General features: G+C 59.7%; 4 protein-coding genes across 5 annotated transcripts; all 4 read left to right on the top strand.

Annotated features, from left to right (window-relative positions):
- Positions 1 to 367: 367 nt before the first annotated feature.
- RAB33A (RAB33A, member RAS oncogene family) lies at positions 368 to 4,001 on the top strand. The gene is made up of 2 exons (XM_071442836.1): positions 368 to 980; positions 3,501 to 4,001. The coding sequence occupies exons 1-2, from the start codon at positions 756 to 758 to the stop codon at positions 3,957 to 3,959; spliced, it is 684 nt and encodes a 227-aa protein (XP_071298937.1). The 5' UTR covers positions 368 to 755; the 3' UTR covers positions 3,960 to 4,001.
- A 129-nt stretch (positions 4,002 to 4,130) lies between these two features.
- On the top strand, positions 4,131 to 6,526 carry RBMX2 (RNA binding motif protein X-linked 2). Its single transcript, XM_071442833.1, has 6 exons — positions 4,131 to 4,310; positions 4,391 to 4,506; positions 4,586 to 4,637; positions 4,712 to 4,841; positions 4,942 to 5,122; positions 5,672 to 6,526. Exons 1-6 carry the CDS (start codon positions 4,306 to 4,308, stop codon positions 6,076 to 6,078), a joined length of 891 nt encoding a protein of 296 aa, XP_071298934.1. The 5' UTR covers positions 4,131 to 4,305; the 3' UTR covers positions 6,079 to 6,526.
- A 347-nt stretch (positions 6,527 to 6,873) lies between these two features.
- Positions 6,874 to 13,998, top strand: SLC25A14 (solute carrier family 25 member 14). 2 transcript variants are annotated; one of them, XM_071442834.1, is made up of 9 exons: positions 6,874 to 7,032; positions 7,123 to 7,270; positions 8,051 to 8,145; positions 9,802 to 9,887; positions 10,692 to 10,787; positions 11,184 to 11,308; positions 12,396 to 12,531; positions 12,898 to 12,978; positions 13,576 to 13,998. In XM_071442834.1, the coding sequence occupies exons 1-9, from the start codon at positions 6,969 to 6,971 to the stop codon at positions 13,615 to 13,617; spliced, it is 873 nt and encodes a 290-aa protein (XP_071298935.1). In that variant the 5' UTR covers positions 6,874 to 6,968; the 3' UTR covers positions 13,618 to 13,998. The 2 variants fall into 2 exon arrangements, with proteins under 2 accessions (XP_071298935.1, XP_071298936.1); XM_071442835.1 differs by lacking the exon at positions 10,692 to 10,787.
- A 2,416-nt stretch (positions 13,999 to 16,414) lies between these two features.
- Positions 16,415 to 17,455, top strand: GPR119 (G protein-coupled receptor 119). Its single transcript, XM_071442943.1, has one exon. It carries the CDS (start codon positions 16,415 to 16,417, stop codon positions 17,453 to 17,455), a length of 1,041 nt encoding a protein of 346 aa, XP_071299044.1.
- The last annotated feature ends 2,844 nt before the right edge of the window (positions 17,456 to 20,299 follow it).

The following is a 20,299-nucleotide window of genomic DNA, read 5'->3' as shown; positions in this document are numbered from 1 at the left end:
CACACGGGGGCTGTGGCTGCCCAGCTGGACATGAAGAGGGTCATTCTGGCACCGGCGGTTGTGATCCCACTGCCACGTCTTGGCACTGGGACCGTGCGGATGTTGGTGATCCCGCTGTCTGGTACCGCCTCGCTGTGCCCCTCGGTCTCTCGCTCCCTCCGGGAGGGGCCAGGCCCGCTGCCCGCAGCCCTGCCGGTCCCTGCCGCTCCTCTGGGAACGCTCGCGCCGGCCCGGGCTGAAGGCTTTCAGTGCCCGGTCTGTGGCGCAGGGCTGGCCTGGGGCCGGAGCTCTGAGCCGGGCCAGTGCCGCTGCCGGAGCCGGGAACGTAGGGCGGAGCCGCGCGGTGCCGGTGCCGCTACGCGGGGCGGGGACGGGCCGTGCCGGAGCCGGTGCGTGGGGCGGGACCGTGTGGTGCCGGTCCCGGTACGTGGGATTGTACCGGTGCCGGTACGCGGGGCGGGACCGTGCAGTGCCGTAGCCCGTGTGTGGGGCGGGGCTGTGCCGGTGCCGCTACGCGGGGCTGCGCCGGTGCCGGTGCGTGGGGTGGAGCCGTGTTGTGCCGGTGCCGGTCCGCGGGGCGGGGACGAGCTGTGCCGTAGCCGGGGTGTGGGGCGGAGACGAGCGGTGCCGGTGCCGCTATCCGGAGCTGTGCCGGTGCCGGTCCGCGGGGCGGACCCGGTGCCGTGCAGTGCCGTAGCCGGTCCGCGGGGCGACGCGCCCCTATGAGCCGGTGAGGCCGCAGCGGTGCGGGAGGGATGGCGGCGGGCGGCGGCGGAGGGCGACCGCCGGGCCCCGACCCCGCGCTGGAGCCCTACGTGCAGACCCGCATCTTCAAAATCATCGTGATCGGAGACTCCAACGTGGGCAAGACGTGCCTGACCTTCCGCTTCTGCGGGGGCACCTTCCCCGGCAAGACCGAGGCCACCATCGGCGTGGACTTCCGCGAGAAGACGGTGGAGATCGAGGGGGAGCGCATCAAGGTGGGCCCCGCACCGGCTCCGGGCTGGCTCACACCAGCCCCGGAGGGACCCGCTAAGCCCGCGGTGGGTCCCACACCGGTACCAGTGGGCCCCACTCTATCCTCCGTGAGCCCCACTCTGTCCCCGGTGGGCCCTGCACCGGCCCCGATCTGGCCGGCAGCAGCCCCAGCAGCGATGGCAGCCGGTCCCCGTCCCTGCCTCTTGCCAAACCCCTCCTGAGGGCTTTTCCTTTCATCCCAGTTGGAGGGAGGGAACAGGGCCAGGGAAGAATTCTCGTCCCTGTGTTGCAGAGATGGCCCTGGACCAGTCCCTGCTGCCTTGTCACTATTTCTGGGGTTGGCTTGAGCATGCAGAGATCAGAAGTGATGGCTCCGGGTGAGTCACCGCCACCCTTGCGATGGGCACAGCTGGATCCTCGCAGCATTGGGGTGGCTCCAGCTCCGGACACTGGACAAGCAGAAGGGTAGAGCTGCGGTGGGATGGGGGACGGGGCTCTGTGCCACAGCCAGGGGGTCTGGAGGGGCAGAGGGTGGTGGGCTGGCAGCAGCCACACTGGAAGGCTGAGAGCTCACACGGGCCAGTGGCAGCGGGCTTGGCTGCTGTGGCACCAGCGGTGCAGGAACCTGCTTCCAGCTGCACCTGGAGCTGTGATTGCAGCCAGATGAATTTTCTTATGAAGGCTGGTGTGACACCTGTAAAGAATGATCAGCCCAGACCTGAAGAGCTCTGCCTGGTGTGTCAGAACAAATCTGGCACTGGTAGGAACCACCTGGGAGCAGAGTTTGTGGTGGAGCCTGGCCTGCACAGCTGTGGGGATCAGCACCCACAGCCCCTGAGGCTGGTGCTGGAAGAACAAACATCGCTGCTGTACTGACAGATGGCTGATGAGAAGTTGAACTCACAATGAAACCAGACCTTGTGTTGGTGGATGAGAGCTTTAGCTGTGCTTCTAGGCTGTCCATGAATGTTTTCCCCTCTGTTCTTTAGAGGTGCTCATCCTCCCTACCCTCCCCGGCTCTGTCCAGCCCCAGGGAGCTGTGTCGGTGTGAGCTGTGGTGCAGGCTGGCATGGAGCCTGTTTGCTGCCACTATCTGGAAAATGTTGCCAGGTTTTCTACCTTTGGATATTATTTGAGCTCCAGTGGGCAGGAGTGGGAGGTAGTGCAGCAAACCGACCTTTTCCTGGGATATGTATCCTAGAGAGGAGGTGAGAGGTGGGACAAAGACCCTCCTTCTCTTGCTCTGCCTGGGAGAGACTGGCCCTGAAAGGACTGAGCAGCAGCTCTGCTCTCCAGCATTTTTCAATTGGAAAGACTCCGAGGCAGGTACTGTCTCCATGGGTACAGGGCAATTTGGATTAACTTGGAAATTGCCACTTCCAGGCTACAAAACATTTCCAGGAGAACCCAGACTGACCCCTGGAGCATGCTGCTGGTTACCAGTGTTCAACCAGACTTGGTGTCCCTGACCAGCACCGGCTAGGCCCAGACATTCAGCCAGTTCCCAATCCACCTCATTGCCTGCTCATCCAGCCCAGAGGCCTCCTGCCATCTCTGTCACATGGGTCAGGAAGTGACATCGATGGTGTCCTGGAATGTTCTGGATTTCCTGTGCCCTGCTGTGCTGTTCTTCCCTGAGATGCTGGGGTGGCTGAAGTTCTCTGTGAGAACCAGGGGCTGCAAACACAAGGCTGCTGCTCACTGTTCACAGAGCACCTCATCTGCTTGCTCTGCCTGGCCAGGTGGTCTATAGCAGAGACCCTCTACAATGTCATCTGTGATGTTTTGTTTTTTAATCCTCCCCCATGAGCTCTGTTGGCTCCTCACCCATCCCCACAGAGCTCCTGGCCCTCCCACTCTGCTCCTACACAAAGGGTGGCTCTCCCTCCTCATTTTCTCTTTTCCTCTGTGAAATCATCAGCGTTCTCATTCATGGCGTAGGCTTTGGTGCACAAATAGACATGGATCTGTTGGAATGAGTCCAGAGGAGGCTGCAAAGATGCTCTGAGGGCTGCAGCCCCTCTGAATTCAGGCTGGAAGAGCAGGGCTTTTTCAGCCTGGAGAAGAGAAGCCTTGGGGGAGATGTTAGACCCCCTTCCAGTGCCTGAAAGGGCTCCAAGAGAGCCAGAGAGGGACTTGGGACAAGCAATGAAGGGACAGGACAATGGCCTTAAACTGAAGGGGGGCAGGTTTAGATTGGATATTGGGAAGAAATTTTTGGCTGTGAGGATAGGGAGACCCTGGCACAGGGTGCCCAGAGCAGCTGTGGCTGCCCCTGGATCCCTGGAAGTGTCCAAGGCCAGGCTGGACAGGGCTTGGAGCAACCTGGGACAGTGGGAGGTGTCCCTGCCCAGGGCAGGGGGTTAGACTGTATGATCTTTAAGTTGCCTTCCAGGCCAAACCATGCTGGGACTCTGAAACCCAGACAGCAGGAAGACCTCCTGCAACCCCTTCCCCATGGCCTTGCCAGGGCCATGCTCCACACTCCTGTAGCATCTTTTCTTGTCTGCTTCACTTCCCAGGTGCAAGTGTGGGACACAGCTGGCCAGGAGAGGTTTCGGAAGAGCATGGTGGAGCACTACTACCGCAACGTGCACGCCGTGGTCTTTGTGTATGACGTGACCAAGATGAGCTCCTTCACCAACCTCAAGACGTGGATCGAGGAGTGCAACGGGCACGCGGTGCCCCCGCTCGTCCCCAGGGTGCTCGTGGGGAACAAGTGTGACTTGAAGGACCTGATCCAGGTGCCATCCAGCCTGGCCCTCAAGTTCGCCGACGCTCACAACATGCTTTTGTTTGAGACCTCGGCCAAGGACCCACAGGAAAGCCAGAACGTGGACGCGATTTTCATGTGCCTGGTGTGCCGGCTGAAGGCGCAGCGCTCGCTGCCCTGCCGAGACACGGAGGGCTGGCCGGCGCAGCCCCAGCCGCACCCCCGGCGGCTGGACGAGGCCAGCGGGAAGGGCTCCTGCCCGTGCTGAGCGGGACCCGCCCGGACCCCAATAAAGGCTCTGAGCCCCCTGTGCTCCGACTCTTGTTTTGCGCCTCAGCCCAGTCGGCCGTAATCGTCTGTGATCGGCTCGGCTCGGCTACAATCGGTCCGGTTCGGTGTGCAGCGTTCGGCTGCAGTCGGCCCGATTCGGCTGCAGTCGGTCCTGTTCGGCCGTGCTCGGGCTATCTCGGTAATTAGTGCCCTGACTCGATTGCAATCGGCTCGACTCGGTCCCATTCGGCTAGAATCGGTCGACTCGGCTGCTATCGGCTACGTTCGCCTCGGCTCGGGGCGGGACAGTGCCGCGCGCAGGCGCAGTGCGCGTTGCCGCCGCCATGAAGTAGGTGTGGGGGTGTGGGGGCGCAGGCCGGGCTCGGCCCTGTCCCGCCGTTGCCGTGGCTGATGGTGCCTCGCCCGCAGCCCCCTGACGAAGGTGAAGCTGATCAATGAGCTGAACGCGCGGGAGGCGGAGCTGGGCGTGCAGGAGGCGGTGTCGTGGCACGCGGAGTACAAGGACAGCGCTTGGATCTTTGTGGGTACGGACCGGGCTAGGGGTGGGGGCCGGTGCCGGTGCTGGTGCTGTTGACCCGTTCCTTCCCTTCCCTCTCCCCGCAGGCGGGCTGCACTACGCGCTGACCGAGGGTGATGTCATCTGCGTGTTCTCGCAGTAAGTGCCGCAGCCCCGGCCCCGGCCCCGGCGCCGCGGGCGCTGCCGCGGTGCTGACGGTGTGTGTGTCACAGGTACGGCGAGGTCGTCAACATCAACCTCGTGCGGGACAAGAAGACCGGGAAGTCCAAGGGTTTCTGCTTCCTGTGCTATGAGGACCAGAGAAGCACCATCCTGGCTGTGGATAACTTCAATGGGATCAAGGTGAGTGGAGCTCAGGCTCTGCCGTGGCTCCCCGAGTGCTCCCTCCCGTCGGCAGCGGTCCTGGGGGCCGGGAGCCGGCGGTGACAGCCCGGCCCCGCAGATCAAGGGACGGACCATCCGCGTGGACCACGTGGCCAACTACCGGCCCCCCAAGGAGTCTGAGGACTGGGATGACGTGACTAGAGCCCTCCATGCCAAGGGCTGCGGGGTCAAAACGCCACCCCACACCTCGTCTGACTCCCCGTCTGAGGATGAGGATGTGCTCGTGAAAAAGCAGAAAGGTAAGGAGTGTTCCTGGCAGGCTGGATCCCGGGTGGGCGTGCCCATGGGATGCCCAGGGTTTGGGGGCTGGAGTCTACGTGGAGAGAAGGTTGGAGAAACAAAAATGGGCACAAAATGAGAGTGGGAATAAGATGTTGCTACAGAGTGCTGAGGAGATGCTCAAAAATGAGGGAGAAGGAGAGCCATGAGGGAAGAGTCCTCAGGCCTGGAGAGGTAATTTCCACAAAGTGGATCACATTATTACTGAGGAAGGGGAATGAAAGGGAAGTTGGAAATTCTCAGCATTCCAAGTGGTGTGGAAATGCCCAGAGTTGTTGGGAAGAACAAGATGTGAGTGTTAAAGAGAGAAGTGGGGTGGCTGCAGCTGGAGGAGAAAAAGTTGTGATTGGAAGTGAACCGGGATCTCCCTGAGGGGGAAGCAGGCTGGGAAATTGGGTGGAGGGGGAGAATTTGTAACTGAAGCTGAGCTGGGATGGTGCTAGGGGAGCCATGGGGAGCAAGCTGCTCCTGGAGTTGGGTCCATCCCGAAATGTGAACCCTAATTCCAGAGAAGCAGCGGAGCAGAGCAGAACGGTCAAAGTCGAGCCCACAAGCTGGGAAGCGGGTGAGCACGGAGGAGCCCCATCCCAGGATCAAGATCAAGAAGGAGAAGGAGGACCCGGGGTACGAGCGCTATGCTGGCGGGAGTGCCGGCAGGAACGCCGGGAGCAGGACGCAGCGGGATGAGGAGCAGCGGCGGCACCAGCGGCACTCGGACAGCAGGGGGGACAAGAACTGCCGCGAGCAGAGGGGCCAGAGCGGCTCCTGGGAGGAGCGGGAGAAGAGGGAGGAGGCTGGCAGGAGGGGCGACGGGCACAGCAGCCGGCAGGACGCGTCCCCCAGGGGAGGCAGATCTCGGGAGCTCCATTCCAGGCACAGGGAGCGGGGCTCTGGCAGAGACTCTGGTCGCTGCTGAGCTCTGGGTGAGCATTTGGGGTGAGGGAGGTTCTGAGCCTGCCCAAGCCTGCTCCAAGCTCCTGGGATGCCATGGCTGGACCTTTCACCTGGGAGCTTCCCCCTTGCCTCTCATCCCACCCTGGGCCAGGGCTCTCCACGCTGCCTGTGCTGCTGGCTGGGACAGGGCCCTGTTCTTCGACTGGGGAGGGTGTCAAGCAGTAAAGGCTGGGAGCAGCAGGATGCTCCCCTTCCCTAAATCCCTTGGGATGGTGTCCCCCTCTTGCACTGGGGGCAGAGGCTGCTGGGTGTTCCATCTGGCCTCGTGGGCCAGGTTTGGGCCCTGTGCCCACCCAGCATCTTCTGGATTCCGTGATGAATCCATAGGGCTGCACCGCTGTGGTTGGGGTGATTTATTATGGATTTGTTTAAAGGTTTCTTAATAAAAGTTCCTGATAGGGAGAAGCTGGTTCCAGGAGCACTGTTCCTGTCTGTGGGTCAGGGAGGAGGTGTCATTTGTTTTTCTTACGCTGATTTTAGGCTTATTTGGCTGGAAAACCGGGAGCGACGGAGTGTGGGATTCGCAGGGCGGAGAAGGGAGGGGCTTTAACTGGACTTGGTTCCTATAACGAGTCCGTGCCTATAACGAACCCGTTCCTATAACGGGTCGGTGCCGCTTCTGGGCGCAAGGGGGAATTTCCTCCCCGGAGCAGTCGGGCCCGCTCCGAGGCATCCGCGGGGGCTGCGGCGGGGTTGGGGTGCGGGAAGCCCCTGCGGCTCCCACCGTCCCGGCGCGGTGCCGGCAGGGGGCAGGCGCGGCGCGGCGGTGCAGAGCCCGGTTCCGGTCGCGGTTCCGGTTCCGGTCCCGGCCCGGTGGCGGCGGCGCGCGCGGCGGTGTCCGCCCGCCATGCGATGTCCGCACTCAACTGGAAACCCTTCGTGTATGGCGGGCTCGCCTCCATCGTGGCCGAGTTCGGTGAGGCGCAGGGGCGGGGCGGGACCGGGACGGGCGGGACCGGCAACGTACGGGCGGGCGCTGAGGCCGGTGTCCCCGCTATCCCCGCAGGCACGTTCCCCGTGGACCTCACCAAGACGCGGCTGCAGGTGCAGGGTCAGAGCACCGACGCGCGGTTCCGCGAGGTGCGGTACCGGGGCATGTTCCACGCGCTCTTCCGCATCTGCCGCGAGGAGGGCGGACGGGCCCTGTACTCGGGGTGAGCACCGGGGCCGGGCCCCTCGGGGCCGGGGCCCATCGGCAGCGGGTGCCGCTTCCCCCGGGGCCCCATCCATCCGTACCGGCACACCCACCCATCTGCCACGGGTTCTCCACCCGGCCCGGCGCCTCCTTGCATCCACCCGGGCATCCCCGGCGCCTGCCCCGGGTCCTTCTCCTCTGGCTCAGGAGCCCCCACCGCCTGTGCTGGGCTCCCTCTTCGGCCGCAGCATCGCCCCGTCTGTCATGTTCGCCCCCACCAGCCCGTCCCAGGTTCCCCCTCCGTCCCGGCATCTCCCTCCGCCCACCCCGGGACCTCTCCCACACCCCGGCATCTCCCCCTGCCTTCCCCGAGTCTCCCCCACCCATCCCGGGTTATTCCCCTCTGCCCGCCCTGGCCCTGCCCTGTCCTGCCTCTTTCCCGGCACCCCCTCCCCAGCCCGGGTCCCCTCTTCCACCTTCTGTCACGGCATCCCTCTGCTCCCTTGCTCCGTGCCCATCCCGGCCCCCCATTTCCTGTACGCTGCTGTGACCCCCTGGATCCCTCCCTGCCTTGTCTCCCTGAGCGGAGTCCCCCGGTGTTCCTGAGCCGGGGAGCAAGGCTAGGGCCGCATGGGTGCCATCCCCTGGCACTGGGGTGCGTGGGGCAATCCCGGATAACCCGGGCAGAGCTGCATTCTTCGGAGTCCCAGCGGGGTTGGGCTTGGCCCCAGCAGTTTGAGGGCGGGTGGGAGTGGCCCGAGCTGGCCCGCAGGGATTCTCAGGGTCCGTTCCCCCTCAGGATCGCCCCGGCACTGCTGAGACAGGCATCCTATGGCACCATCAAGATTGGCATCTACCAGAGCCTGAAGCGGCTCTTCGTGGATCGCATGGAAGGTTGGTGTTGGGGAAGGGCAGCACGAGCACCTCCCAGCTCCCCTGCCTCACACTCTGGGCTGTGTGTTTTGCTCATTCCTGGCTCTGTCCTTTCCATCCCAAGATTCCCACAGGAATGGAGCTCCATTACTGGGTGCTGTGGTTTTGTTTGTCAGTGAGAGCAAGGATTGGATTCAGTCCTGATGGGAACCTCACTGTGCTCTGCACTGCGTGTGGCTCCTACCCAAACATCTCCTTCTAGCCAGATTCCTTCCTTTCATGGAATCATAGGAGAAACACAGAATCCTTTAGGTTGGAAAAGACATCCAACCTGTGTCTGATCCCCACCTTGTCCCTAGCCAAGAGTGCCGAGTGCCACATCCAGTCCTTCCTTGGACACCTCCAGAGGTGTCCATACCTCCACTTCAGACCTCCCTGGGCAGCCCCTGCCAATGCCTGACCACCCTTTCCATGAAGAGATTTCTCCTGATGTCCAGCCTGAGCCTCCCCTGGCACAGCCAGGCACATTCTGGATAGGAATTGTGCAGTCCAGCTCTCTGGCTTTGGCCCTGACTGTAAAGGTGAGGTTCCACCAGTGCCCTTGACCTGTGCCCTCTGCAGCTCCTGCCTGGGGAGTGGAGCAGCAAGAGTCTGGTGGATGTTCCCTGAGGGAGCACCGAGATCTGCAGGTGAGATTTCCATCCCTGCTGTGATATGAGGGAATGGTGTAACACCGTTCCAGCCTGGGAAAGCGGGATGGGCAGGGGAAATACAGCACACTAACGATACCAAGCTGTCTCAGGGGAGCTTTAGGTTGGTATCAGGAGAAGGTTTTTTTCCCAAGAGAGTGCTGGTGCACTGCCCTAAGGTTTCCAGAGCTCCAGGAGCATTTGGACAGCACTCCCAGGCACAGGGTGGGATTGTTGAGGTGTCTGTGCCAGGTCAGGAGTTGGACTGGATGATCCTTGTGGAACCTTTCCATCTCAGGAGATTCTGTGACTCTAGAGGTCCTTTCAGGGCTGCTGTCCTGCTTTAGTAAGGCCTCTCCCTGCCTGGTTCTGGCTATGTACACAGTCCCCACACTCCCCCTTGCTGTTCCAGCCTTTTCAGCTGTGAGCTCCGTGCCTGAATGTTTGTCTCCCTACAGGCCTGGGGCAGCCAGTGGCCTGGTGTCCTCTGGGAAGTGTCGTGGTCAGTACCAGCAAAGGCCTGTGTGTTTTCCCAATGTAACCATCATCCTAACACTGGGCCTGGAATCTGGGGTTATTCCCTGGCACTAATCACATCTAACTCCCTGCCTGCTCTTGATTCTCAGCTGGCTCCAAGTGGCTGCGTGTAGGCAAATCCAGGGGGCCTGGGGAAACACTGGGTTGTCCCTCTCTGTCTGCCTCTGTCCTGGCTCATCCCTGCAATGAGAAATCTCAAATAATTGTTCACAATTTTCACATGTCCAAGGATTTTCCTTCTCATCAGTCAGACCCTCTGAGAGTGCATTGCTGAGTGTTTCAGCTGCCACCTTCTGTCCCTGACAGGTGTGGGGACAGACCTGTCATGGGCTGTGGCACCTGCCCAGGCCCTGCTCCTGCAGCTTCACTGTCTGATTTGAGAACTGAGCTGCTCTACCCAGCCTATTGTCCCCCCTCCTGTGAAGGTCTGACCTTCTTTACTTGGTTGCAGATGAAACGTTGCTCATCAATGTGATCTGTGGGGTGGTCTCGGGGGTCATCTCTTCTGCACTGGCCAATCCCACAGATGTGCTGAAGGTAAGGGCTGCTTCTGGCTGGCTGTGTGACCCGTGGGAGGAGCAGCTCAGTGCTCCCTGAGCCGCCAGTTCTGCTTGTTTGGGTTTTTTTAATGAATGGGGACCAAAGCCCAGGGTCATTAATAGATGTTTAAAAACACAGATCTTAAAGATCACGGAATCCTGGAACTGTTTGGGTTGGGATGGACATGAAAAACCATCTCCTTCCACCTCCTTCCACGGGCTGGGACACCTCACACTAGAGCAGGTTGCTCCAAACCCTGTCCAACTTGGCCTGGAACACTTCCAGGGATGGAGCAGCCACAGCTTCTCTGGGCAATATGAAATTTGTACTGGTGAGGGGTGGGAGCTGTGTTATCTGACCTGGGCCAGGTGAGCCAGCTGCTCCTGTCCCCTGGATCATGGTGCTGGCACTGCCCCAAGGGCCTGCCTGTTACATGGAGTGAGCAGAGCCCAGTGGGGACTGCCTGGTGCCCTGGGCTCAGGGTAGCCCTGCTCTGGGCAGAGAGAGCCTGGAGAACTTCTCCACTCTTCTCCCTATAGATCCCCCTTTTGGGACTGCTTTCAGGGGGAAGGCCTTGTTCCTCATGTTCCTGTGCCCCCACCCTGCCCCTGCCTGCTGCCATCCTTGTTGGTGTGGTTTGCAGGGAGAGGAACGTGGAGAACAGTGTGTGCTCTGAGCTGCTCTCTTCCTTCTCCCAGGAGTTCCATGGAGCTGCTGTCCCCGTTGTCCTTACCCTGTGGCCAAGTGCTGGTGTCAGGACAGGTGTAGACGTCTGCCTGCTGACTCTTCCCTTTCTTTCAGATCCGAATGCAGGCTCAGGGCAGCTTGTTCCAGGGTGGGATGATTGGCAGCTTCATTGACATCTACCAGCAGGAAGGCACCCGAGGCCTCTGGAGAGTGAGCACCAACTCCTAGAATCCCCCAGCAGCAGCAGAACTAAGAAAAATCTTAGGGAAGCAGGTGCTCTCCTGCTGTTCTGTAGCAAGGAACACCTGGAGCCCCTCCTGGCCCCTTAAACTGCTGCTCATGTGGGACAGAATCTTTTCTGGTGTTGAAATTGTGCAGAAGGTGAGGGGGTGACAGCCTAGTTCCCATGGGCTGGTGCTGGGAGCAGGGAAGCAGTGTGGAGTTAATCCAGCTGGAATAATGCTGCCAGGGTGGAGTTATCCTCCTTGGCTTGGAAGCAAAGCTGGGAAGCAGGTGGTGTGCTTGCAGGGGAGGTACAGGGAAGGCTGTCAGGAGAAGGAGCTGGGGGATGTGGCTGCAGTTGGTGACAGTGTCTGTGCTGCACAGGGTGTTGTCCCCACGGCCCAGCGAGCGGCCATCGTGGTGGGGGTGGAGCTGCCAGTCTACGACATCACCAAGAAGCATCTGATCCTATCAGGCCTCATGGGGGACACCATCTTTGCCCACTTCGTGTGAGTACCTGCTGCAGGCTTGGGGGGCTGTGTGAGGGATGGGGAGAGACCATTCATGGAGCAAGTGGTCTGGATCTGCAGGGAGCAGGGTTAGTGCTTCCAGAGGATCTGGAGCAGGCTTAGTGCTTCCAAAGGATCTGCTCTGTCAGCTGGAACAGCTCAGAGTTAGCAGCAGGTATGAAATCATTAAGATTGGATAAGACCTCCAAGACCATTGAGTCCAATCGTTTCCCCAGCACTGCTAAGGCCACCACTAATCCATCCCCACATCCCAGAGACCTCCTTGGGGAAGGACCTGGCAGAAATCCTTTGGTGACATGAAATGCCAGCTTGGTTTCTGCTGGCTAATGACAGAAATGTTGCCCCACATCTGTGCCCTGGTATGAGCCAGGCAGGAGATCCATGTGTGTAGCTACCTGTAACAGTCCCTCAGAAGCTGCTCCAGTCCCTAGTCCTCACCTGTCCAGACCCTGTGATCTTGCAGCCCCTGCTGGAAGAGCCTTGAGAGAGGAGCAAGCACAAAGTTGGCAGGACCCAGAGCAGTCAGTGCTGCAGTCAGCTGCTCTGGGCAGGGCTGGCACAGAACACTGGAATCCTTTTTCACTTCCATGTTGCAGATGCTGCAGTGCTTCCATTGTCTTTGCCAGCTGGGGTGAGGGTGAGGAGCACTAGGCCCTCTGTGGAAGGGGAGACTGGCAGTTCTGTGGTCCTTTCTGGTGTCTTTGCTCTTCCTCTCTCCTTCCCAAAGAAATGTTTGTTCTGGTGGGAAGGATGTGCACTCCCAGGGGGTGCCTTCAGGTCTGTGTCACCTGGGCAGCACCTGGGACCCTTGCAGGGCTGCCAGTGCCCTGTGGAACCAGCTGTGGGCTCAGGTGAGGGTCTGGCTTAGCTGAGCATTTCCTTCCCCTGAGCTCCACAGGGTCCTGTGGCAGCCCTGCCACTGCCCCTTTCCAAGGTAGGAGCAGGTAGTGCGCCTCATGTCCACTGCTAAATGCCTTTGCTAATGTCCAGTGGGAGGTATTTTGTGTCTGTGTGAGTGGGAGTGGCTGTGTCCAGGGCTGTTCCTGCCCTGATTTGGTGTGTGCAGTTCCAGCTTCACGTGCGGGCTGGCGGGAGCCATCGCCTCCAATCCCGTGGACGTGGTGCGGACGCGGATGATGAACCAGCGCGCCATCGTGGGCAGCACCGAGCTCTACAAAGGCACCCTGGATGGCCTTGTCAAGGTGAGGGGACAGGTGGGCACATCCCTGTCCTGGGAGGCTGGCCAGGTCTCAGCACCGCTCTGATGGGAGCAGTGAGATCCTGCAGTGACACAGTTTGTCATCAGTGAGGTGGGAGAGGGCCCTGAGTCACTTCCCTGAGGCTACTGTCAGCCTGAGCATCCTCCCAGCCTCCTGGAACAAAATTCAGGCCATGAGGCAGTTAGCTGGGTTCAGAGACTGTTCAGAGACTGCTTCACACACTTGCACAGGGGCCTGTGCTCCCTGCAGCAGCTGGGCAGGGCCAGTGGGGCACACGTGGCACTGGGGAGGGAGGTGGGCAGGGCGTGGGCCTGGTGTGTTTCCTCATCCATTTTTCTCTCCTCCCAGACATGGAAGAGTGAGGGCTTCTTTGCACTCTACAAAGGCTTCTGGCCCAACTGGCTTCGTCTGGGTCCCTGGAACATCATCGTATCCTTCCCTGTGCTGCTGGGAGGTGGTGGGGTGGGACAAGGGGAGAACCCTGCTGGGAAGGGCAGGGCAGAGCTGACACCCCAATGGGGTGCACTGGGGACCCTAATGGGCACTGCCGATGGTCCCTGTAGAGCCTCTGAGGGCTTGGCTGAGACCTTGCATGGCCTGGGCTGCAGGAGATTCCTGGATGAGCTCCTGTTTTGTAGGGAATCGTGGGGAACATTCTGCTGCTGAGGCAGGTGCTGACTCCGTGCAGGACCAGCGCTGCTGTGTGCTGAGCCAGAGCATTCTGCCTGCTGAAACTGGGTGGGGAGTTCACTGTAAAGAGCTCTCAGTCTGGGCTTGGAGCCACTTCCCTCTCCCAGTGGTCTGGGCAAGGCTGGGTTTGCTCTGGGTCCATTCTCCCCACTCTTGGCAGTGCCTGTGCCCCAGCTCTGTTCTGCCTGGGCAGGTCAGGTTGTGCTGCCTGGGCAGGGAGCTCCATGGGTGGGTTTAAGGAGCTCCCTGGATGGGTGTCCAGCCCAGCTGAATGCTCTACCCGCCCTGCCAGGCAGCTGCCTCACATCTGTCCCAATTCCTTGACACTCCCTTCAGTTTTTTATCACATACGAGCAGTTGAAGCGCCTCCCCTTCTGAGAGCTGCCTTCATCTCTCCAGAGTCATCCTCAGGGCCGGCAGCAGGGCTGTGCTGCCGCCTTCCTCTTCATCCCACTGTCCCCATGTCGTGGTGTTTGGTCCCTATGGGCTGGGCTCTCCCCACATGCATGGTCCCTGGAGCATGAGCTGCCTGGCACAGGTGGGAGCCACGTGTTTCCCACCCGGAGGTGTTGTGTGCCTGGGCCTGCAGGAATATCTTCTGTGAAGATCTGTGTGTTCCAGTGGCCTTTGGGGCACTGTGGCTCGTGGCTGGCAGGTGTGGGTCTCCTCCCGTGCCCGTGGGGCGGGGCCTGTGAAGGTGCCATTGTCATCATGTTTCTTGCAGAACTTGTAACTTCATTAAATTATTTATTGACTGGATGGCTTGAGTTTGGGTCTGTGCTCATTCACTTGCAGGGGTGTCTGCCCTTGTAGAGCACAGAAGTGTGGTTTTCACCATGCTATAGACCCCTTCATTCTCCATGTATTTATGTAAAAACAGTCTGTAGGATTAATTTCAGTAGAGCTGTTTCTAAACCCAAGTTTGTTAGTATCAGAAAATGACCCTGTTGCCCTCTCAGCTCAATTTTGCCAAACCTCAGTCTCTTAAATTCCTGCTTATTATTACACTATTTTTGCTTAAATCATTTGTACAGACAGGTACTGTGCTTTAAAGGTGAGCTCAGCACTTGAAAATAGTGGTTCTGGTGCTGAGGAGAATATTTTGGTCATCCTCTTCTGATTTTTGGTTATTTTTTCATGTTTATGACTATGGAAGCAAATGTGTTTTTTTATGTTCCTGCTCCCTTTCCTCTTTGTGGGGTGGCTTTGGTTTGGATGAAGGTCCCTGGTGACACAGCAGCATGTCCTGGCTGAGCCTGCTGTGAGCTGAGTGTGTGTGGAAGTCGTACAAGGAATGCTCAGCCAAATCCTGCTGGGAAAAATGGGAGGGAATTGGTGTTACAAAGTCAGAGCTGCCTGTAGAAGCTGCAGGGGAAGGGAAGGTGACTCCACTGAGTGCTTGGGCTGAAATCCTGCCTTGAGCAGGGCTCTTCGTGCAGGGCCCAGCTCAGCCGGCTGTGCCAGGCACTGTGTGGGAACCTGCTCCTGCACACACAGGAAGGGCTGGGGGTGAAACTCCAACATGGAAGGCTCCATGGGAACCAGTCAGCCCTCCCCAGGTGTTTAAGGTAGAAATACACGTCCTCCTGATACATGAAAGCTAAAAATGGCTTTTAATTAGTAAAGCAGGAGAGGGGGGCACTGGCTCCAGCCTGTACTTGCTCTTCACTGCCCTGCCACTTCTCCCTTGTCCTTGATCTCATTCCGAGGGTTTGGACTCTGTCCAACATCAGGACAAAGGCTCCCCAAATGTCTCCCTAAGCAAACAGAAGCAGAGGATGTGTAAGGCTACCACAACCCTTCCCGCGGCGCAGAGCCCGGGTGTTTTGGAGGGCCCCCATTGCTGAGCTCCTGCCCTCCGGCCCTGCCCCTCCCGCCCCAGCCGCCCTGTCCCCAGTCACTCGCTGTCTGATAGACACATGCTCAGTCCTGCCCATTTCCTGGCAGCTTGGATCTTTCCAGCTCGTGAGGCAAAAGAGGCTTGTGACACTTTGTGTAGGGGCTGGAGCTGTCACTGTCAGACCCTGTGAAGGTCAGTGCCCCCCCCCCCCCGGCAGGGGTAAGGGGTGTTGTGGGATTCTGTAGCACAAGATTGCAGAGGCTTTGCTTTCATAAATTTCTTCGTTACAAGTTACTATTAGGTAAATACACTCATGACTAGCAAAGTGAGTGAGTGTGTACATAGAATCATTATTTTTTACTGTTAGTAGCACTTACATAGATTTCACTGGAAGTATCACAGCAAAGTTCATAAGTTCATCAAACTCCTGCAGGAGTGAGGTCAGTCAATGATGGACAAGGTCTCCCTTCAGATATGACCTGTGTCATGGAGCCTGGAGCCAGCCTGCTGTGCCTGGGGATCTGAAGGGGTGTTCAGGGGGAGCTCCAAGACAGAGAGAGGCTCTTTGGGGCAGCAGCCAGTTACTTCTGCATGGATCCATGAGTGGGCAGAAGACACCAGCTCTCAGAGGTCCATGTCTGCCTGGATCCGAGGCCCCTCTGTGGGTTGTGGTGGTTTTTTGCCCTGCAGGTTCCAACAATTCTTTGGTTTCAGCCTCTCCAAGGATACCCTGGGCTTCCTGTTGTGCTTGCCAAGGGCACTGCAGGTTCCCAACTGTGAATGCTGCTGTCCCAGGCTGGCAGATGTTTCTCCATCTGTTTGAGCACAGGTCCCTTGTCAGTGCTTTTCCTCATTGTAACCAGGTCACCTTCAGGGCTGCTGTTCCAGCAGGATGTCAGTAGTGTTCCCTTGGTCCCAGCAGCAAGAAGCTGTCCTGGGTGTGGCAGTGACCCCCAGGAGCCCCACAAACTGTCCTCGACTTTAGGAACTCTGTGCTTGTCCCCATTCCCAGCCTCTGTGTCTGAGCAGGCACTGCTCTGCTCCAGCCCCTGGTGCCTGGGGGGGGCAGCCACCGCCCCGTGTGCCACCGTGGCAGCTTCCTGCCCAGGTGCTCCCTGCTCACCCCCTGCTCCAGGGTTGTCTGGAAACGTGGCTGGAGGGGAGGGACCTCCGCAGGCACAGCAGTGAGTCCAGCAGTTCCTTCTGCGGGCAGCTGCTGGCAGAGCTCTGCTTCCCCCAGAGACACCCCTGCTCCCCAGGCTCCTGCTGCTCCCTGGAGAGTGAGGGGCTGTGCCTGCTGCCAAGTTGCACCTGCTGAGAGGCCCCAGGTGAGTGATGGCTGAGAATCATGTTGGGGATGCACCATCTCTGTGGTGTGTCTCACGTGAGGCAGCCACGGCCAGCTGGGCCCTGGGAGCCATCCTCGCTGTGCTGGCCTCGCTCATCATCGCTGCCAACGTGCTGGTGGCCATTGTCCTGCTCTGCCACATCCAGAAGAGTGGCTCCAAGCGGCTCTGTTTCGTCCTCAATCTTGCCTTGGCAGATGCCATGGTTGGCTTTACAGTCATGGGCCTGGCCGTGGATGAGCTTTCCCAGCCCTTTCATGCTTCCCAGAAGTTTTGCATCCTGAGAATGGCTTTTGTGACCTCTTCCTGTGCTGCCTCCATCCTGTCCCTGATCCTGGTTGCATGTGACAGGCACCTGGCCATCCGGAAGCCTTTCCACTATTTCCAGCTGGTGACAGGCCCGCGGGTTGGGCTGTGCTTGGTGGGGCTGTGGCTCTTTGCTGCCATCGTTGGCTTCCTCCCGGTCTTCATCCCGCGCTTCCAGAGGATCTCCAACCATTGGAAATGCTCCTTCTTCAACATCTTCCAGCCTTCCTACATGCTCACCATGTTCTGCCTCGGCTTCTTCCCTGCACTCTTCCTCTTCCTCTACCTCTACTGTGACATGCTGAAAATTGCCTCGGTGCACGTGCAGCATATCCAGGAGGTGGAGCAGGCGGGGCTGGGTGGTGGCTGTCCCCCACCCCGTGCCACCAGTGACATGAAGGCCATGCGCACAGTGGCTGTGCTCATCGGGTGCTTCACCCTCTCCTGGCTGCCCTTCTTCATCGCCAGCATCGTGCAAATGGCCTGCCCTGAGTGCTTCCCCTACAAAGTCATTGAGAACTTCCTCTGGCTGCTGGGGCTGGGCAACTCCCTCCTGAACCCACTGCTCTATTCCTACTGGCAGAGGGACGTGCAGCTCCAGCTCTCCCAACTGGCTGCAGGTGTGAAGAGGAAGGTCCTGCTCCACCTGGGCAATGGCCGCTGTTTCCCGGGCAGAGACACCAAGGCTCCTCCTGCCGTGTCCTGCCTGGAGCTCCAGGACTGACTTGGAGTAAGTAAGGAGTGGCTGTCTCTGGCTTGCCAGCTCCCCTCCTGCATTGTGACCATGAACTCGGGGCCTGCCAGCTGTGAAGGAGATCGCAGATGGGTGGGACCAGTCTGGATGTTAATTTCCAGGCACCATCATGGCCGGATTCCAGCCTGCCCACAGCCCCCAGCACAGCCAGTTCACCCCAGCCCCAGGCAGCCCAGGTTGCAGGTGGTCCCTGGAGAGCCTCTGGTGGAGCAGCCCCGTGTCTGCTGGACCAAGCTCTCCCACTCGCTCTGCAGGCAAAGACCCTTTGCCCATCGCTACCCATCTTCCCCTGCCAGGTGTGCACCCTCTGCCCCCCCCCCCCCCCCCCCGTCAGGGGCACTGGCTCCATGGGCAACAAACCCCCCATTCCTGGGGCAGGTGTGGGCACAGGGACGGCTCTATGCCCTTGGCCCTGGCACCAAAGACTGGGCAGGCTGTGACCATCCCTGAGCTCTCCTGGAGCACAGGTGCTCCTCCGCCCTTCCCAAACCCACCTCTCAATTCTACACAGAGCCATTCCTGCTTTGGGCTGTGCCCACAGGGAGCAGAGATGGGGGGATGAGTTTGGGCATAGGGACAGAGAGGCTTGGCAGTGACCATGCCTGTGTGGGGGGGTGGTGTAACCCAGGGCAGGGGGACAACCTGGGCACTGCTGTTGCTGTTTACCCAGGCTGTAAAGTGAGTCAATGAGTAACTGGCTAACAAGGAGAGGGAGGATTGGCTGCCTCAGAGATTCCCACGAAGAAGAGCTGCAGTGTCCACCCAGCATTTGGGACTGGAAGGATCCCTGCACACCCACTCTTGCCCATGGGAGCCCCCCCTTCTGCCCTAGTGGCCAGATGGCTGCCCCTGCCAGAGGCTAAAGTTGTACTTAATTGCTTCTCATAAAATAATTTCATTTCATCCACATGGCAAGAAAACTTCCCTTAGAAGAGGCTTATTTGCTAAAAAAGTACACTACGCTGAAAATGAGGGTACTTTGTACAAAACAGCAGCTGCTCCCACCTCTGTTCTTGCCCCACTAGCAGACACGGCTCATGGCTGTATCCACTTGCATCCAGAACTTGCCATGAAGCTAAGGTCTTCCCCATCCTAGAGAAAGAGACAAAACTGAAAGTGTCTTTAAAAGATTCCAAACAAGAGGCCCTCTGTGGCATCCCCCTTGGCCAGGGAAAGGCCTGGGACCAGGTGCCACATGGCAGACACCGTTCCTGGCTGTGTTGGAGGGACTGACCCTGGGGGAGGGCTGCCCAGAGCAGGCTGGCTCTGGCGGCTGCTGTAGGGATCTGGTAGGTGGATCCAGCCTGACACAGCTCTGGGCTCAGCCCATCATCTCCCTGCACCGGGGATTTGCTGCCTGTTCTTGGTGATGCCTGAGCTCTGCCGGCTGTGCCTTTGATCATCCTCATCGTCACTGAGTCTCTGCTTCCCTCCAACATCTTCCTGCAGCAGGTTCCAGTGGGAACAGGGACACTTTGGACATGGGCCTTGTGCTGCTTTCTGAGCTTCCTGACTGCCAGCTCTGCTGCGTGAGTCCATCACTGAAGGGCCAGGCTGCAGGTCTGAATCGGCATGAGGATAGGAGCCCAGGCTGGGCAGGAGCTCATTCCAAGTGGGACTCAGTGCCACGAACAGACTGTAGTGCCTTGGATGGGAGAGGGGACACCTCCAGACACACCTCCAGGGGACATTAGAAGGGAGCCTACAAGAGAGATGGAGAATGTGGACCTTGAACAAGAATCTGAAGTGATGGGACAAGGGGGAATAGCTTCCTGCTGCCAGAGGGCAGGGTTGGATGGCATATTGGGCAGGAATTGTTCCCTGTGAGGGTGGGCAGGCCCTGGCACAAGGTGCCCACAGCAGCTGTGGCTGCCCCTGGATCCCTGGAAGTGTCCAAGGCCAGGTTGGGACTTGGAGCAGCTTGGGATAGTGGAAGGTGCCCATGACAGAGGGTTGGAATGGGATGGGCTTTAAGTTCTAATTCAAACCATTCTGAGATTCGGTGACACTGTGCAGGTGGGGGACTAGGTGCAGCTGGAGACAGAACTCCCCCTGCAGTGGAGCGTCCCTTTCTGGGCATCTCACTGTGGCACTGACCCCTTTCCTCCCTCTGCAAGCCTTGGCTGGAGGGGGCTCACAGGCTGGCACAGCTGGGGCTCCATCCCTGGATACATCTCCAGATCCCACTGGGAAACATGGAGGGGCAGCCGTTCCCTGTAAGGCCAGGTCTGCTCCCATCCCTCATCCCAGAGAGCCCCTGCTGCTGTCCCGCTCCAGCCTGCGGTGACCGCGGCACCGAGCACTGGCGCGGGAGCTTTGGGGGGCACAGGGCGGCCATGGCGGGAGGGGGACGGAGCCATCCTGCTCCACCGGCACCGGCAAGGATGGGGGGCGCCAGCCCCACTGCTGCCCTGCGCTGAATAAACGCCCTTGTGCCCGGCTGGTCTCTGCTCCGCTACCGGGGGCTCGAGGCGGCACCGGGGACAGCCGGGGGCCGCTCTGCCCGGGGCCAGGAAGCAGCAGCGGCGCGGGGGGCGAGCACAGAACCGGGGCGGCGGAAAGGAGGGCGACAGCAGCGGATTCGCGGCTGCGGGGCCGGCTCTCTCCCGGTGAGGTGTTTACTGCTGGGATGTTCCCGCTGGGATGTTCCCGGTCCCGGTGAGATGGTCACGGTCGGTGTGGCCGGTCACGGGGGGTGTGGCCGCTCCCGGGGGGTTGTGGCCTGTCCTGGTGGGATGGTCCTGGTCCCGGAGGGGTGTGGCCTGTCCCGGTGGGATGGTCCCGGTCCGAGGGGTGGGGCCGGTCTCGCCCCGC

This window comes from Agelaius tricolor, unplaced genomic scaffold (genome assembly GCF_023055355.1).
Source record: "Agelaius tricolor isolate 1412-34295 unplaced genomic scaffold, bAgeTri1.0.p SCAF_17, whole genome shotgun sequence".
NCBI classification, from domain to species: Eukaryota; Metazoa; Chordata; class Aves; order Passeriformes; family Icteridae; genus Agelaius; species Agelaius tricolor.
The sequence above is the reverse complement of the archived record's forward strand: the minus strand, read 5'-3'. Positions and strand labels throughout refer to the sequence as shown.

Excerpts from the sequence above, each read along its gene's own strand:
- RAB33A (XM_071442836.1), top strand. The coding sequence starts at position 756 with ATGGCGGCGGGCGGCGGCGGAGGGCGACCGCCGGGCCCCGACCCCGCG. Across the intron at positions 981-3,500 it reads TCGAGGGGGAGCGCATCAAG|GTGCAAGTGTGGGACACAGC; the intron begins GTGGGCCCCGCA and ends TTCACTTCCCAG.
- RBMX2 (XM_071442833.1), top strand. Across the intron at positions 4,638-4,711 it reads GTCATCTGCGTGTTCTCGCA|GTACGGCGAGGTCGTCAACA; the intron begins GTAAGTGCCGCA and ends TGTGTGTCACAG. Across the intron at positions 5,123-5,671 it reads GCTCGTGAAAAAGCAGAAAG|AGAAGCAGCGGAGCAGAGCA; the intron begins GTAAGGAGTGTT and ends CCCTAATTCCAG.
- SLC25A14 (XM_071442834.1), top strand. The coding sequence starts at position 6,969 with ATGTCCGCACTCAACTGGAAACCCTTCGTGTATGGCGGGCTCGCCTCC. Across the intron at positions 7,033-7,122 it reads CTCCATCGTGGCCGAGTTCG|GCACGTTCCCCGTGGACCTC; the intron begins GTGAGGCGCAGG and ends CTATCCCCGCAG. Across the intron at positions 9,888-10,691 it reads ATCCCACAGATGTGCTGAAG|ATCCGAATGCAGGCTCAGGG; the intron begins GTAAGGGCTGCT and ends CCTTTCTTTCAG.
- GPR119 (XM_071442943.1), top strand. The coding sequence starts at position 16,415 with ATGGCTGAGAATCATGTTGGGGATGCACCATCTCTGTGGTGTGTCTCA.